The sequence below is a fragment of the Balaenoptera ricei genome, chromosome X (genome assembly GCF_028023285.1).
Source record: "Balaenoptera ricei isolate mBalRic1 chromosome X, mBalRic1.hap2, whole genome shotgun sequence".
Lineage (NCBI taxonomy): Eukaryota > Metazoa > Chordata > Mammalia > Artiodactyla > Balaenopteridae > Balaenoptera > Balaenoptera ricei.
The window spans coordinates 93,420,303-93,435,337 of NC_082660.1; the positions used below are offsets into that span (position 1 = coordinate 93,420,303).

The 15,035-nt window shown below is 39.2% G+C and overlaps 2 protein-coding genes across 2 annotated transcripts; one reads left to right on the forward strand and one right to left on the reverse strand.

The window, feature by feature from the left end:
• Nucleotides 1-5,677: 5,677 nt before the first annotated feature.
• LOC132357146 (uncharacterized) lies at nucleotides 5,678-13,633 on the reverse strand. The gene is made up of 2 exons (XM_059910437.1): nucleotides 13,580-13,633; nucleotides 5,678-5,953 (listed from the first exon to the last, which is right to left on the reverse strand). Exons 1-2 carry the CDS (start codon nucleotides 13,631-13,633, stop codon nucleotides 5,678-5,680), a joined length of 330 nt encoding a protein of 109 aa, XP_059766420.1.
• Nucleotides 13,634-13,754: 121 nt separating this feature from the next.
• LOC132357997 (histone H2B type F-M-like) lies at nucleotides 13,755-14,218 on the forward strand (the record flags this gene model as incomplete). Its single annotated transcript, XM_059911941.1, has 1 exon — nucleotides 13,755-14,218. A coding segment is annotated over one exon (342 nt), but the record flags the coding sequence as incomplete, so codon positions are not given.
• Nucleotides 14,219-15,035: the final 817 nt, after the last annotated feature.

Below are 15,035 nucleotides of genomic sequence, written 5' to 3' on the forward strand. Positions count from 1 at the left end.
GCTAACTGCTTAGCATGGCCTTTGATTTTACACGTTCACCCTCCGAGGGCTAGTTCACCTCCAAGAACCCTAGGACACCTCCCTGAGTTTTGTTATACTTCCCTCCTGTCTCATTTTAAAGAACACAAAATTCCTGACGACAGGCACATGCCTTGTTACAACAACGTGGGCAGAATTCCGCCAACCGCCCGGGTCCCAGTCTAGTGCCTCTATTTCTCCGGTGGCAGCCTGAAGGGCAAAGGTACTCTGCTTTCAGCGAAATCCAGGGTGTGGATGGATGGCTGTGAAGAGGCATTTCCGGTGTGGAGAAACAAGCCTGCGCCTCGCGGTTGCCATAGAAACCTGACGTCAATATGGCGACCGTGACGATTTTGGGTTACAGACGGACGCTGCTTGACGAGAGAAGCAGGTCCCGCCTTCAGGTTTTTGGGACTCAGCTGAGAGTGTGGGTCCGTGAGGTGGGGGCTGGACGACGCTGGGGTGTGGGGAGACAAAGGGATCCACATCCAAGTCACCTCTTTCCCGCTTTGGGGCTCGGTGCCTCCGCTGTCTCGTAGGTAAAGTCATTGGGGTCCCTCCTGGCCCCAGTGGGTGCGGTGTCCTGCTCCAGGGGTGTCCAGGAGCCACTTTCCTTCTAAAGGCAGGGTTGCGGGAGGTGAGACAATTAACGACTCTGAGCCTCAGCTTTCCCCTCTGTAAAGTGGAGATAAGAATGCCCTCCCCACAGGGTCGCTGTGAACATTCAGTGATAACACATGAATAAGCCAGCGGCCCTGTGGTTGTTGCGGGATCATGAGTGCCTGTATGAATTCAGGCCACTTCTTATTCCTTTTTAACATTTTTTGTTTTTTGTTTTTAAGTAGTAGATAGAGGAATAACTGAGAAAAAAAAAAGAAAAGCCCTGATGAGAAGCCCATTGTAACATTGGGTTGTTACAATCACTACCCAATTGTTTCAGTGTCATTGTCACTAACCCAGTGCCTACCACGGTGCGGGGCACATAGTTACCCCAGTAAAGCATGGTGATTGCTGGATTTGTCTCTCCCTTTGCAGATCCTCATGCTGGTGGCCTTGCTCATATCAGGTGTCTGAAAGAGGCAGGTTCTGAGCATCTGTGTCCTGATGGCTGCTGGAGCTTCTACTCCAGGTTCAAGGGCAGCAGTCCTCAGGAAACCACAACACTTCACATCTTTAGTTGGATATGACACCTGACTCAAGTGAGTTCATAGATCTGAACAAAAGCATGTTGTAGAATAGCTCCTGTGAGGTTCACAAACTAGCCTAAAAGTAAGGAAACTACTTTGATCTCATCTTGGAAGAAGAGGTTTAGCAGGTGGCATTTAATTCCATCAGCAGCTACATGCTTTGCAGTAGCCCTGATGCCCATCTTAGAGATGCTTTCTTTGAAAGCAATTAATTGTCTAGCTTGAGGAAGGCTCTTTATGTTTAACATGCATGTGCATAAATTTATATATATTTTTCTGACTGTATAAATAATAATCAGTGATTCCTATATATCTCTCAGATGGTTGTTGAAATATGCCATTGGTTCAAAGGTCTTCCTAGCAATTTAATATTGTAATATGGATTCTTCCATGGACACCATGTTTTTATCCATTGTATAATGAAATTTTTAAGATGCCAGGAATTTTTCAACTGTTAGTTAAAATGTCAGTTACAAGAATGTTTGTATTTTCAAAAATATTAATTACCCTATAGTTTGCCCTATTATAATGATACCAAACCATGTCCCCTAAAATAACCATATAGGTTTAAATGTCATTAGTATTATTTTTTCCAGCACATAACATTTTTAGTTCTGTACTACATGGCCTCCCTAGCCCTCCCACTGCCCTGTCCCTAGGCAAAAACAGTTATCTGCCACTATGGATTAGTTTTCATGTCCCAGAAATGTATTTAAATAGAACCAAAGAAGTTTTATTATTATTTTTTTGGTCTGGGTTTGTTCATTCATTGTAATTATTTTTAGATTTGTTCATTTTGTTGCATATATCAATAGTTCATTCTTTTGTATTGCTTAGTAGTATTCCAGTATATGAATATACCACAATTTCTTTTATCCATTTACCTGTTAATGGATGTTTGGGTGGTTTCCAATTTAGGGGTCTTTTAAATAAAGCTTTTATAAGCATTTGCGTATTAGTCTTTGTAGAGACATAGACTTTCTTCTTCTAGAATAAATACTTAGGAGTGCAATGGCTGGATCATGTGATAGATGTGAGATTAACATTACAATAAAGTGACAAACTGTTTTCCAAAGTGGTCACACCATTTTTCATTTCCACTAGCAGTTGTATGAGAGTTCCATCCCCTATAGTCTTGCCAAGACTTGGTGTGTTCAGTCTTTTTAATTTTTGTCATTCTCACAGGGATGTAGTAGTATTTCATTGAAGTTTTCGTTTGCATTTCCCTAATGATTAATGATGTTGAGCATTGTTCCATGTAGTACTTATTTGATATTTGATTTTTGGTGTGTGAGCAATGTCTATTCATAATTTTTGCCCATTTATTTGAGTGTCTTTTTCCTTCTTATTGGCTTTTGTGAGATTTTCTATATTCTGGATACAAGTCCTTTATCAGTTATATGATTTTCAAACACTTTCCCAGTCATTGGCTTGTCTTTTCATTCTCTCAATGGTGTCTTTGGAAGAGCAGAAATTTTTACCTTACAGGAAGTACAATTTATCGATTTGTTCATTTACAGATTGTGGTACTGATTTATCATCTATGAAATTTTTACCTAATCTAGTGTCACAAGGACTTTCTCTTGTGTTTTCTGGTACAATTTTACAGTTTTTGCTATTATATTTAGGTTTATGATATATTTTGAGTTGAGTTTTGTATATGGTACTATATATGGATCACAGTTTATGTTTGTGCATGTGGATATCCACTTCTCCAAGCACCATTTGTTGAAAAGACTATTTTTTGTCCACCAAATTGCCTTTGTAGCTTTGTTGTAAATCAGTTGTTCACATATGTGTGGGTCTATTTTTTGACTCTTCATTTTGTTCCTTTGATATACATTTTCACCTTCACCACAAACCACACTGTTTTTATTCTTGCAGAATTAAAATGAGTCCTGAAATCAGGTAGTGTTTATCTTCCCACCCTGTTATTGTCAGAGTGATTTTTCATGGTCTAGGTCCTTTTTATTTCCATACGAAATTAGAAATCATCCTGTCAGTTTCTTTAAAAAAGTGTCTGCTGGGATTTTTATTGTGATTTCATTGAATCTGTAAATCAGTTTGAGAATAGACATCTTAACAATCCTGTGTCTTCCAAACCACGAAGATGGCATGTCTCTCTATTTATTCAGGTGTTGTTTAATTTTTATGAGCAATGTTTTGTAGTGCTCAAAGTATAGGCATTGCACATCTGTGGACAAATTATTCCTAAGTATCTCGTACTTCTTGTTACTATTATAAATGGCAGTATTTTTAATTAAAATGTTAAAATTTTCATGTATTTTATTTTTGTTGAATTGTCAGTAGCCAAATATTCAACAGAAAGTGTTGGGGAAGCTTTTTGAGTGAAAGCACAGGCTACTGTAGAATGGAAAGTGTATTTGATGCATAACTTGCGTTTCCTGTATTTCCACATCAGCTTTTACCCATTATTGGCAATCTACTGAAATTATGGAGAAAAATGTCCCAGAGACAATTCTACAAGTCATCTCCAGAAAAATCCATCACTAAAATAGTCCAGTAGCTTTGAAATTTATGTGTGATCAGAAATGAATCTGTTGAATTGTGGGGATTTTCTTCTTTATACACCAGTGAATCCATTCAGTGAATTCCTGGGATATTGGGTGGTGAGAGAGAATGGGGGGGGGGGTGGGGGGGAGGAGAAGGAGGGAGAGGGAAAGAGAGAGCATGTGTGTATGTGGGTATGTATGTATGTATGTACGTATACACTTATGTGTATATTGCTAAAGCTTCCAGGAACCTTTATTGTGCAGAATACTTGAGGTTAATTACTGTGTGTTATGTCAGTTCTATTTAATTCCTATCACATATTGGAATGTAATCAGGGTGGATATTGTTTGTTTTTTCCCAGTTTTACTAGGCCAGCATAGTTACCATGGTGACTCTGTGACTGCAGTGAGATTTGACGCAGTCTGAGCATCTATTTATGATTCTTACCTGAATCACTTGTTGCTATGGTTTCTTTTAAGTATTGCTTTTCCAATTTTGTCATTTCTTCTAGAATTATTACTTAGCATTTGAGTGTAGGGTCAAGCTTTCCCTTTTCCCCATCATTAATTAATTATTAAATAATTGTTTTCGTTTGTATAAGTATGACCCCTAAAGTCCTATTTTTCTCAAAGGGTTTATTATCATTAAGTATTTTGATGCTCAAATTGTCCCAGAATTGGCCAGTGTTAGCCCTTCAAGTTGACCTCTGTGTCCATTTGACACCTCCCTCTAATTCTTTGCACATGTACGTTCTCCTCTATAGAAAAAACAAATCTAAAAAAGTCAATGCACCAAGAAGAGAACACAACAGATGTTAAATTAAATAAATATTATCATAAGCATTAACACTCAAATGACTTGAGGTAGGAGAAGGAGTCATCTTACTTCTCTTAACTGCTGAACATCCTCCTCTTATTTTGATGCAAGGAGCTGGAGACATGTCCCACTACCAAATCTGGATGCCTGTACTTAAATCACCATGGTGCAAAGCAAGTACTTGAACAGAAAAACAACAGGGAAGCTATCACACCTCCTTCCTACTCTATCTCGGGGTTGAGTATCACAGGAAGGCTGTTATTGGTTCAGGCCTGGTCACTCCACCACTCTTTGGACCAATAGCTGTGGCTCACGGGCTGCCAGTCCCTCCTCGGCTGCATCAGTGGAGGGTGGGGCCTGAGCTCCTCTCACTGGATACTCTCATCATCCAGTGATGCAAAATTGCAGGTCCTGAAGGTCTGAAGGTTCCTGCAAGGTCCTGAAGGTTCTAAAAATCAAAAAATTCTCGATTGGGAAACAATAAATTGTATGAATCTGAATGAATTCCAGTAGTAATTTCAGAAACCAGTGACTTAAAAAAGTGAATTGTTTCTTGGAAGTTGCAGGTAGCTATTTTGTAATATGTTTGAGTACTCATGTGTGCATTTAAATGACTTAATATTATGGGACATGTCGAAAAAGGTTGAAGAGGGATGTATTGGTGGGCTTATTTGCTTCCTCACTTTATCTCTGGCTATATCACACATAAAGTATCTCTAGTAAATTCCACAACATCCTCCCAGGGAATGAGAATTAAAATGTAAAATAAAATTAATACAAAAATAATTTAGACCTTAAGGAACTCTATAAAGGCTGACCTAGAACTAAAATGACTGTTCAGGTAAGTTATGAAATGCAGTATGGTTAAGGAATAGTCACAATTTTTGTTGGAACAAACTGCACTACAGACATATATTCAAGTAGAACTGATAATGTTTGATGTTTGCTTCAACTTAAAAATGTTTTAGTGATGGGCACTAGTATGGCACAGGTCGAAAAACTAGAGTCAATCTGACCCTTCAGTGCTACAGGTCTTTTCCTGACAAGTGAGTGGCTCTGAAAAGACCCTTTGGTTTGCGAGGCTCAGGTGGTTCTGAAGCAGCTCATTTGAGGATGGTGTACCTGATGACTGCCTTGGTGGCCTAGGACATGGCGTGCTTGCCAATCTCCCTGGGCAGCAGCAGGGGCACGGAGGTCTGGATCTCTCTGAAGGTGATGGTGGAGCGCTTGGTGGAGCTGGCCAGGGGTGCAGCCTCCTCGGCGATGGGCTCGAAGATGTCCAGGCCCTCGTGAAAACCTGCTTCAGCATCCTGGGGAAACAGGTGATGAAACTGTCTGGGCAGCAGCGGCGACAACGCCTTGGCATCTTCTGCTTTGGGCTCTTTGGTTCGGCCTCTGTGGGCTCTTTGGTGCCCAGGCTTTCCTCAGAAGAAGTCTCACAGCAAGGCTCGGCCATGTCGGAGCCACCTTCCCCACAGCTCAGAGGGAAGGACAATGAGGCTGCTGAGGGCCAGTGGCCGGGTTTATAATCCCTGCGTTCTCTGATGTCACAGGCAACGTCCATATCTGACTGGACAAAATGCAAGGCAGGGAGGCCTGTCACTAAGGCACCCCATGTCACGTGTCATTGGATGCCACCCTGCTTGGCCTCCCGTCAACCAATCCCAGTGGAAATCTGGTGACCTTTAAACTTTCCGTGACCTCCACTAGAAAAATCTTTGAACTATGCCCCATGTAGGAAAAGGTCATCCGTTCACTTCAGCTGATTTATGCCTACTATTTATGCAGGAGAACTTTGAAAAGATGTCACCAAAGTCACCTACATTGAAGAAAAATCAGTTTGAGTTCCCTGAGAGAGTCTCTATAATTCAAACCTTTGCCACCATCAAAATGACTCTGGCCACTTGGGGGCCATTTTTCTCAACACAGAATCTTCTCTTTCCATGGCTGAGCCACCGTGGCTTGAGCAGGAACTCTCTGACTTGGTCAGCAGAGTGCGCCTCAAAATCAGTCATAGGACATAACTGACCAGCCCTTACCTCCAATTCTTATCAAACTTACAGGGAATCAGAAAGAACAGTAAAACCACATTCTCCAAAGACAGGCCACAAACAGAAATCGGATACTTGTACATAAATACTAAAAATATTTAACATTTAGCAAATTTTAATTTTTTTTAACATTACTTAGGTACCCCAAATACCACACATACTGGAATTGATGAAAAAATATGTGTTAGTTGAAAGAAATTATTTTTCTAATTCCCTAGAAACCTTCCGAGTGAGAAGAAACTAATCAGTAAAGGGGAAATATTTAAAAATTAGAAACACATTCCTTTCAAAAACCTACGTAACTCAAGCAAAGTATATCTTTAATGTATTTATGTAAAAATAAATTACAGACATTGAACCAAGAAGGACTTAGGAAGACTTGAAGAAATGGAGGTCTTCAATGAGCTAAGATCCTAATGGTCAGGTTTCCAAGTGTGTTTCCTGTGAGGGCTTCAAGGAGCGGCTAATTCTACTGCTAACAAAATAGTTCCAATCATGAAAGGATAAATGCTATTTTTTATTACTGGTAAATGCAATATGATGATCAAACCATGGAAGAAAGTTTACAACAGGGAATTCTTTGGACCATAATGATAGTGTTAACGTGAACCCCAAAGCTACAGGAGGACACCTTTGTGATTACAAATTCTCAAGGAGACTTTTCCTGACCCCAAATCTAGGGCATGGTGTAGAATTCTTTTTTTCTGGCATCTTCCCTTTCCATTAGAAAAAGTCCAGTTTTTCATTAAGAGTGCAGCCATTCAAGCAACCACAATTATTAAAGATCTCAATGAAGTATTAATTTCTGTCACTTTTCACACAGAGGTGAGCATTTTCAATAATGTATATAAATAATTTTGTCAAGTTATTTTTCATGTCTTGAATGGAAATTTCCCCCATTTTCTATTCCATTTATTGACCAAAACAGAAGTGTAACTGACCCTTTAAACTACTCTGCAGCGTAAAAGACAACTAACACTCATACTGGTGCCATGGAGGTACCTCTCCAAGGGGTTGTCCAGCAGGATAGGCAGATTTTTACTTGTCGGCTCAGAACTCTCAAACAGCAAAGCAGAAGCTATGTGTCCTCTTAAAGATTAGCTCTGTAATGGGCATAACATCACTTCTTTCATACTCCATTGGTCAAAGCAATTATAGGCCTGCCAGAGTCAAGAGGCAGGGGAACAGACATGCTTAATCCATCCGAGAAGTGTCTGGGAATGAGCAGCTTTCACAAATCTAACAAATAGTGCCACACAACACATGCTTTTTGAGATGCTGCTGGGTGCCACACACATGATATGTCCATAGCATAAGGTCCTGGGTTCCTTGGGCCACAGTGTTGTTAAACTATGGAATACTTTCCCACTTGACTCACTCTTATCTGGGTGAACTCCTGCATGCAGTGAATCCCTATAATCCAGGGCAAACCTTTCCCTCTGGTGGCATGAAGTTTCTGACCATTGTAGACATACCATCCCCCTACTCCTGGGCCCCTGGACATAGAGATACAGACACACAGATTGACAGAAAGGAGAATGTTTCGAGTGAGTACATGCTTCAAAGAACTCTACCAGAATCTGGTCTGGATATCAGATTTTAATTTGATTGCCTCATTCATGACCCTAACTCCAAGTAAGATTACATTTGAGGTACTGGGGTTTAGGACTTCAATATAAGAATTTCAGGGGACGCAATTCAAAGTATATGTGATATGAAACCTGAGCTGTAGATTGGCACATGTGCTGACTCTTCCATCATATTGATTATTTAGTTTCCCATTAAGAGAAAAAAGGTGACTTCATTCATCCTCTTTTCACTCCGACTATTCATTGCTTAGTTTAATTTTTTTTTATTTTTAGCTTCTTACTTCTGTGAAGGGAGAAGATACTCAGGGATTTCAACCCTTAGGAATTGTTTATGACTTTCTTTAAACTCCATTATTAGTTCAATATTTTAAAGGACTGTATTTGTACTTTTAAAATAATTTGTAATTTCTTCTGTGAAGAATATCACTTTGAGCCAAACAAAGAGGCAAAAGCTGGATAATCTGCAAAAATCAAAACTTTCCTTGATGACTAATAAGAACCTGCAGTATAAACAAACAAACAAGCAAAACAACGAATACTAAACTTTCATTGGGTTACTTGTATGGAAATATGTTAATATAAATGTTTCAGACATTACATGAAATTCCTAAAAACCTTATATGTTCTGGTATAATGTTATAGGTCATAATCCTAGTTATTACTTTAAAATGTATATCTCAGAAATAACTAATTTTCTTGTCAACTGCATTATTATGAACTTTCATCAAATCTTTAACCGTGGTCATTTTTAAGTCTTTTGTCATTTACAGACAGTTCTGGGTGTACTCTGATGCTTTTGCAAATATGTTCCTGTAAAAGGGTTTCATCTTCAAGAAATTCATGGAAAAGACTCTGACAAGTACAGGTTTCTGGTAACTGACTGTACTGCTGAACTGAATGAATAAGCATTTTCAGAACTCTAATGAATAACTGATGAACTCATAAAAGTGCTAACAAAAGATCAAGATGAAAAAAAAATTAATTACATGGGACTGAGTGAACTGATGAGGATGAGTATAATTTTTGTGACTTTCTGTTTGAATTAAAAAAAAAAAATCCCACAAGGACTCAGAGGCAAAAAATATACAAATCAGTTTTCACTGCAAAGTAAAGCAGCTGTTACAGTGGAGGATTACTGGACTGAATGTCAATATTATGACATAGTATGAGTGTGTTTCATGTTTGGTAATTGCAATCATTGTTGCTTTTGTTGTGGTCAGCCATGTACAATGCTTGGTGTCAGTCTATTTATCTCTTGTAAAAATAAAATACAGTGTGTGTGTGTGAAAAAAAAAAAAACAACTTTCCTTGAACCCATCAGAAGAGGGACAGGAACCTCCAGGAGAGACAAATCTATGTAGCTTTAGCAGAACTGTATGAACTCAAGAGAAAGGTTGTGGGCAGGGCAAGAAACTAGAAATTGTTTTCCTAAGTAGTGCAGCAGGAAGGGAGGAAACGCCTGATCCAGGACTGGGTACAAATTTCTTTGTTTGTTTTTCAGCCCATTGTGGAAGATCTCTGATGAGCCATTATACTTCCAGAGTTCTCCTTGGGAAATTAGAGTAAGGATTTAGGATAACTGGACCCCCTTCATGAGGGTCATTAGTTAAAATTATTCGGGAATATTAGAAAAATCTCATTAAGGAACTTGAAAAAAAAAATAATTTTCTTTCCAAGGTGATGAGGAAAATTGTCAGGAGATCAACTACAAGTAAATCCCTCTGAATAGTGCCTTGAGATCGTCATACACATAGGGGACAAAACTTTGGGAGCCAAAGCCTCTTTTGAAACCGTGCTCATTTCAAAGATAGAACTGTAAACCAGTTGGAATGCACAGCGTAAGTCATTTTATTTCCATCATGCTCACTACCGCTGCTTCAAAATCCTAGTGTTTGTCCATATGACATACAAATGTTTTGCCAATCTTGATCTTGCATACTAGTCTCATACATATTGTATTATGTGAGAAGTTATTTTAAGAAAATGAATCTGTTGGGACATTTTTATAGCTCTTTGGGTGTTTTGCACCTAAAATTTCAGAAATAGAATAGAAGGATTAGTGAAATGCCATTTGAAATATACCATATAGACAGTGAAGACTGGGAGTGCAAAGGTGAATGACAGATATGAAATCTAGGATAGAGAGAGGAAAAATGGGTTTTGATGTTGAAGACTGGAAGATAAAATGAGTACATCTGATCATTCACTTCAGAAGGTGATTGAAGAAAAGGGGCAATTATGATCTAATGGTATGGTTAACAGTAAAGATTGAAGTAAGGTCCAAACTTCCAGTTTTAATTAAATAATTCGCAGACATGTAATATACAGCATGGTGGCTATAGTTGAATACTGTATTGTATATTTGAATGTTGCTAAGAAAGTAGACCTTAAAAGTTCTTATCACAAGAAAAAAAATTTGTAACTGTGTGTGGTGGTGGCTGTTAACTAGAATTATTGGGGTGATCATTTCATAATATATACATACATCGAATCATTATGAAACTAATGTTTTATGTCCATTATATCTCAATAAAAAAGACTAATTGAGGGAAACAGGTTTACTACTTCAATAAGAAATTATAAGCAACCCTGGAAAATAGTATTAATATAGCAAACATATCCCAATCAAACTTATTCAACATTATCTTTGTTACAGAATTCATTGAAAACATAAGAGAAAAGCCAAACATGGTACAGAAATATCAAAATCAAAAAGTTCAAGAAAAAAACCTATTCCCCGTTCCCTAATATCTGGAGATGCTACTCTAAGTCATTCAGATGAATCTGATTCTATTCCTTCCAAGTTTGTAATGTATTCTTTGTGAAAATGCAAACATTCATTATATGAACAAAAGATTAAAGAAATTTTACATAACCAATGAGATATAGCTGGACAGAGGATTGGTGAACTAGAAGACAGATAAAATAAAAGAAATAATATAGAATACTTCACAGAAAGTAAAAGGAAAAAAAAGGATAAAGGTGAGGCAAAGAGACTCAAGGAATGGAGTAAGTAGGTGATAAGTATCACATAGGCATTCCAGAAGCATAAAACTGGGTGAATATTGGAAAAATACTATTCAAAGGAAAATGGCTGGTAATTCCCAGAGTTAGGGGAAGCCATAAGTTCCTCCATTCAGGAAGCAGACCTGACAAATCATAGTAAACCTTCAAGGTAACCCTAGAGATCAAAATAGCAGACAAAAAGACGCAGTGCCTAAAAAAGGAATACCAAATAGTGTGACTGCAGACCTCTTTGTCTTAATAAATTGACGCCAAAAGCAAGTGCTGAGAGAAAGTAACTGTCATCCTAGAGTTGCATATCTAGCCAAGGTATCATTTAATAGTGAAGCTATGCTACACATGAAGATGGACCTCCCCAAACCACACTCAAATGTAGACTTGCTCCACCGGCTGCTGAGAGTACAGTCAGGTGCTAATCCTCAGCCATTGACCCTTTCAGATATTTCCTCAGCTTCAGAGAGCTAATTTGCCCAAAGTTAGGGACTTCCTGAGACGGTCACATCCAATGTCTGAACAAGGGGAGGGTATAAATATATGTCTCATCCCATCCTCAGATGGTAATCCTGATTAACATTCCCACATAATCAACGCCATCTCAGTGCTGGCTTCCTTCTAGAGCTTAACTGAGAAATAAAGACTTTTGAGAAAAATGAAATCTTATCGTGTTTACATCAACTGACACCATGTTAAAGGAACTTCTAAAGAATGTAATTTAGGAAGATGGAAAAAGATCACAGCAGATGATCTGAGATGCAGGTAGGAATGTTAATAGAATAAATTAGCAAGTAGAGGTAAATGTAAAACAATGACTGTACACAAAAGTTGCAATAATGATTACAGTTCCTTTGAAGAATCAAGTAAACAAGACATAGCTAAATACTGCAGTTATGCAACACTTGGATGATAGGAGTGTCCAACGAGAGCAGCTCACGTCCTGTTCACTGGTTCGGCCAGTGATGGACTGGAAGCTTGTGAGCCACAGCCTTTGGCCCAGTGTGGGAAAGTGGCCAGGGAAAAACAAATAAAAGCATTCTTGGGAGGTTCAGACTTGGAGATTGTGGAGGAAACTGGAGGGGTTCCTTCCCTGTTGTTTGCTTGCTAGCTTGTTTTTAATCACTGTAAGTTAATGATTTGAATTCAGAGATTGTACTGTATGTGTCTCTTGTCCCTTGTATACAAGTAAGGGAAGGATTTGACTACTAACACATCAAGTGGGATTTTTGTATTTTCATTGGTAAATGGGATTCTTTAGAAATAAGGAACGGCAAGCTTCCTTCACTGGTTTTATCACCATATTACATTTTCTGGTAATAAAGATTAGCTTTCTGCTTTCATAATTGGAAACATTTCATGAGCAGTAGAAATAGCAGTTCTTTAAAAGTGCAAATGGACACAGCTTTGGAATCTTGACCATTTCAGATGAAACCACATTGATGAACCCCCCCCCCCTTTTTTCAGTTCTTCTTAAGTCATTTTTTGATTCCAATTCTGCAATTTATTGGTAAGGAAACACATTAAAGAAATGCCTTTGTCTGTATTGTCATGTATTCTTGCAAGAAATACGCTTTTATTTTAAAGAACTTCCCATTTATTCCTTCCATTCTTCCTATGGTGTTTTCTTAGAGAATTAATCATTGTTTTCAATCAACAACTCTTACGTTTGTTCACAAATTCAAGCATGTGGGGTATTTTGAGGACCTAAGGAATGTTAAGAAAATTTTATATTTGAGAAATGTTTAAGTATTTTTACTAATTTTAAAAGTATTCCCATTTCTGTTTGTGTTCCAACTTTGGACAATGTGGCTTTGAGATTTCAATTTTTTCTCATTCACTGGGGGTTTTGATCATAATTGGAGGCAGTAGATGGTCAATTATGTCCCATGATTTCGAGGAGCGCTCTGCAGACCATGTCAGAGACTTCCGGCTCAAGCCACGGAGGCTCAGCCATGGAAAGACAAGATACTATGTGGGAGTAAAATGGCCCGCCAAGTGGCTAAAGCCATTCTGATGGCGGCAACGACTTGAGTTAGGGAGGTCAGACTCGCTCAGGAAGCTCAAACTGATTTTTCTTCAGTGTAGGTGACTTGGGTGACATCTTTTCAGAGTTCTCATGCATAAATAGTAGGCATAAATCAGCTGAGGTGAACTTTGCCTACATGGGGCATAGTTCAAAGATTTTCTGGTAGAGGTCACGGAAAGTTTAAAGTCACCAGATTTCCACTGTGATTGGCTGACTGGAGGCCAAGCAGGGGGCCATCCAATCACAGGTGACATGGGGTCCCTTAGTGACAGACCTCCCTGCTTTGCATTTTATCCAATCAGATGTGAGCATTGCCCGTGACATCATAGAAGGCAGGGAGTAGAAACCGGGCCAAGGGACCTCGACGGCCGCACTGTCCTTCCCTCTGAGCTGCGGGGAAGACGATTCCGACATGCTTGAGCCTTCGTCTGAGACGTCTGAAGAAAGCCCGGGCACCAAGGAAGCCGAGCCGAAGAAGCCGAAGCGCCGCTGCAGCCGCCGCCGCCGCTGCAGCCTCCGCCGCCGCCGCTGCAGCCTCCGCCGCCGCCGCTGCAGCCTCCGCCGCCGCCGCTGCAGCCGCCGCCGCCTCTCTGACGGCTTCGACAGCTTTGCCACCTATTTCGGAAGGGTGCTGCAGCGGGTCCAGGAGGGCCTGAGCCTCTCGCAGGAGGCCGTGAACGTCATGGATTCGTTCGTGAAGGACATCTTTGAGCGAATCACCGATGAGGCGGCGCGCCTGGTCCGCTCCAGCAAGCGCTCCATCCTCACCTCCAGAGACATGCAGACCTCCGTGCGCCTGCTGCTGCCTGGGAAGAGGGGCAAGCACGCCATATCCAGCGCCACCAAGGCAGTCATTCGGTACCTAACCGGCAAATGAGCTGCCTCCGGACCACCTGAGCATCGCAAACCAAAGGATCTATTCAGAGTCACCTCAGTTTTCTTAATAAGAACTGTATTCTGATAAACTTTGATCGACTTTATTTTTTAAAGTGTGTCATCCTGCTAATTTTTAAACATCTTTTTTACAAAGAACTAAATATTATCAACTACATTTTAATATATCTATGGTCTAATTTGCTCAAAATGAAATAGTGAGTTTTGTTCAATAATGTTGCATTATACCACTTTACTAAAGAGTGAGGTCTTTTATTTTTCTAGGTCAACCTTTCACAGGGTCTGTAAGATAAAGTTATTTACCTTTTTCACTCTCATTTTCTCATGAATGTATGGCAAAATTTTCCAGAGATTCATTATGTACCGCAATGACAACAAATTAAGTGCAGGAACATGTATAAGAATTCAACAGACATATTAGAAGAGATATTAAGGAGGTTTTCTTTTTCTTTCTTTTAAATTGAAGTATAGTTGATTTACAACGTTGTATTAGTTTCTGGTGTACAGCAAAGTGATTCAGTTATACATATATATAATCTTTTTCATATTCTTTTTCATTACAGGTTATTACAAGATATTGAATATAGTTCCCTGTGCTATATTGTAGGACCTTGTTGTTTATCTGTTCTATATATAGTAGTTTGTGTCTGCTAATCCCAAACTCTTAATTTACTCCTCCCCCCTCCTTTCCCCTTTGGTAACCATAAGTGTGTTTTCTATGTTTGTGAGTCTGTTTGTTTTGTAAATAAGTTCATTTGTATCATATTTTAGATACCACATGTAAGTGATATCATATGGTATTTGTCTTTCTTTGACTTACTTCACTTAGTATGATGATCTCTAGGTCCATCCATGTTGCTGTAAATGGCATTATTTTATTCTTTTCCATGGCTGAGTAGTATTCCATTGTATATATTCCACA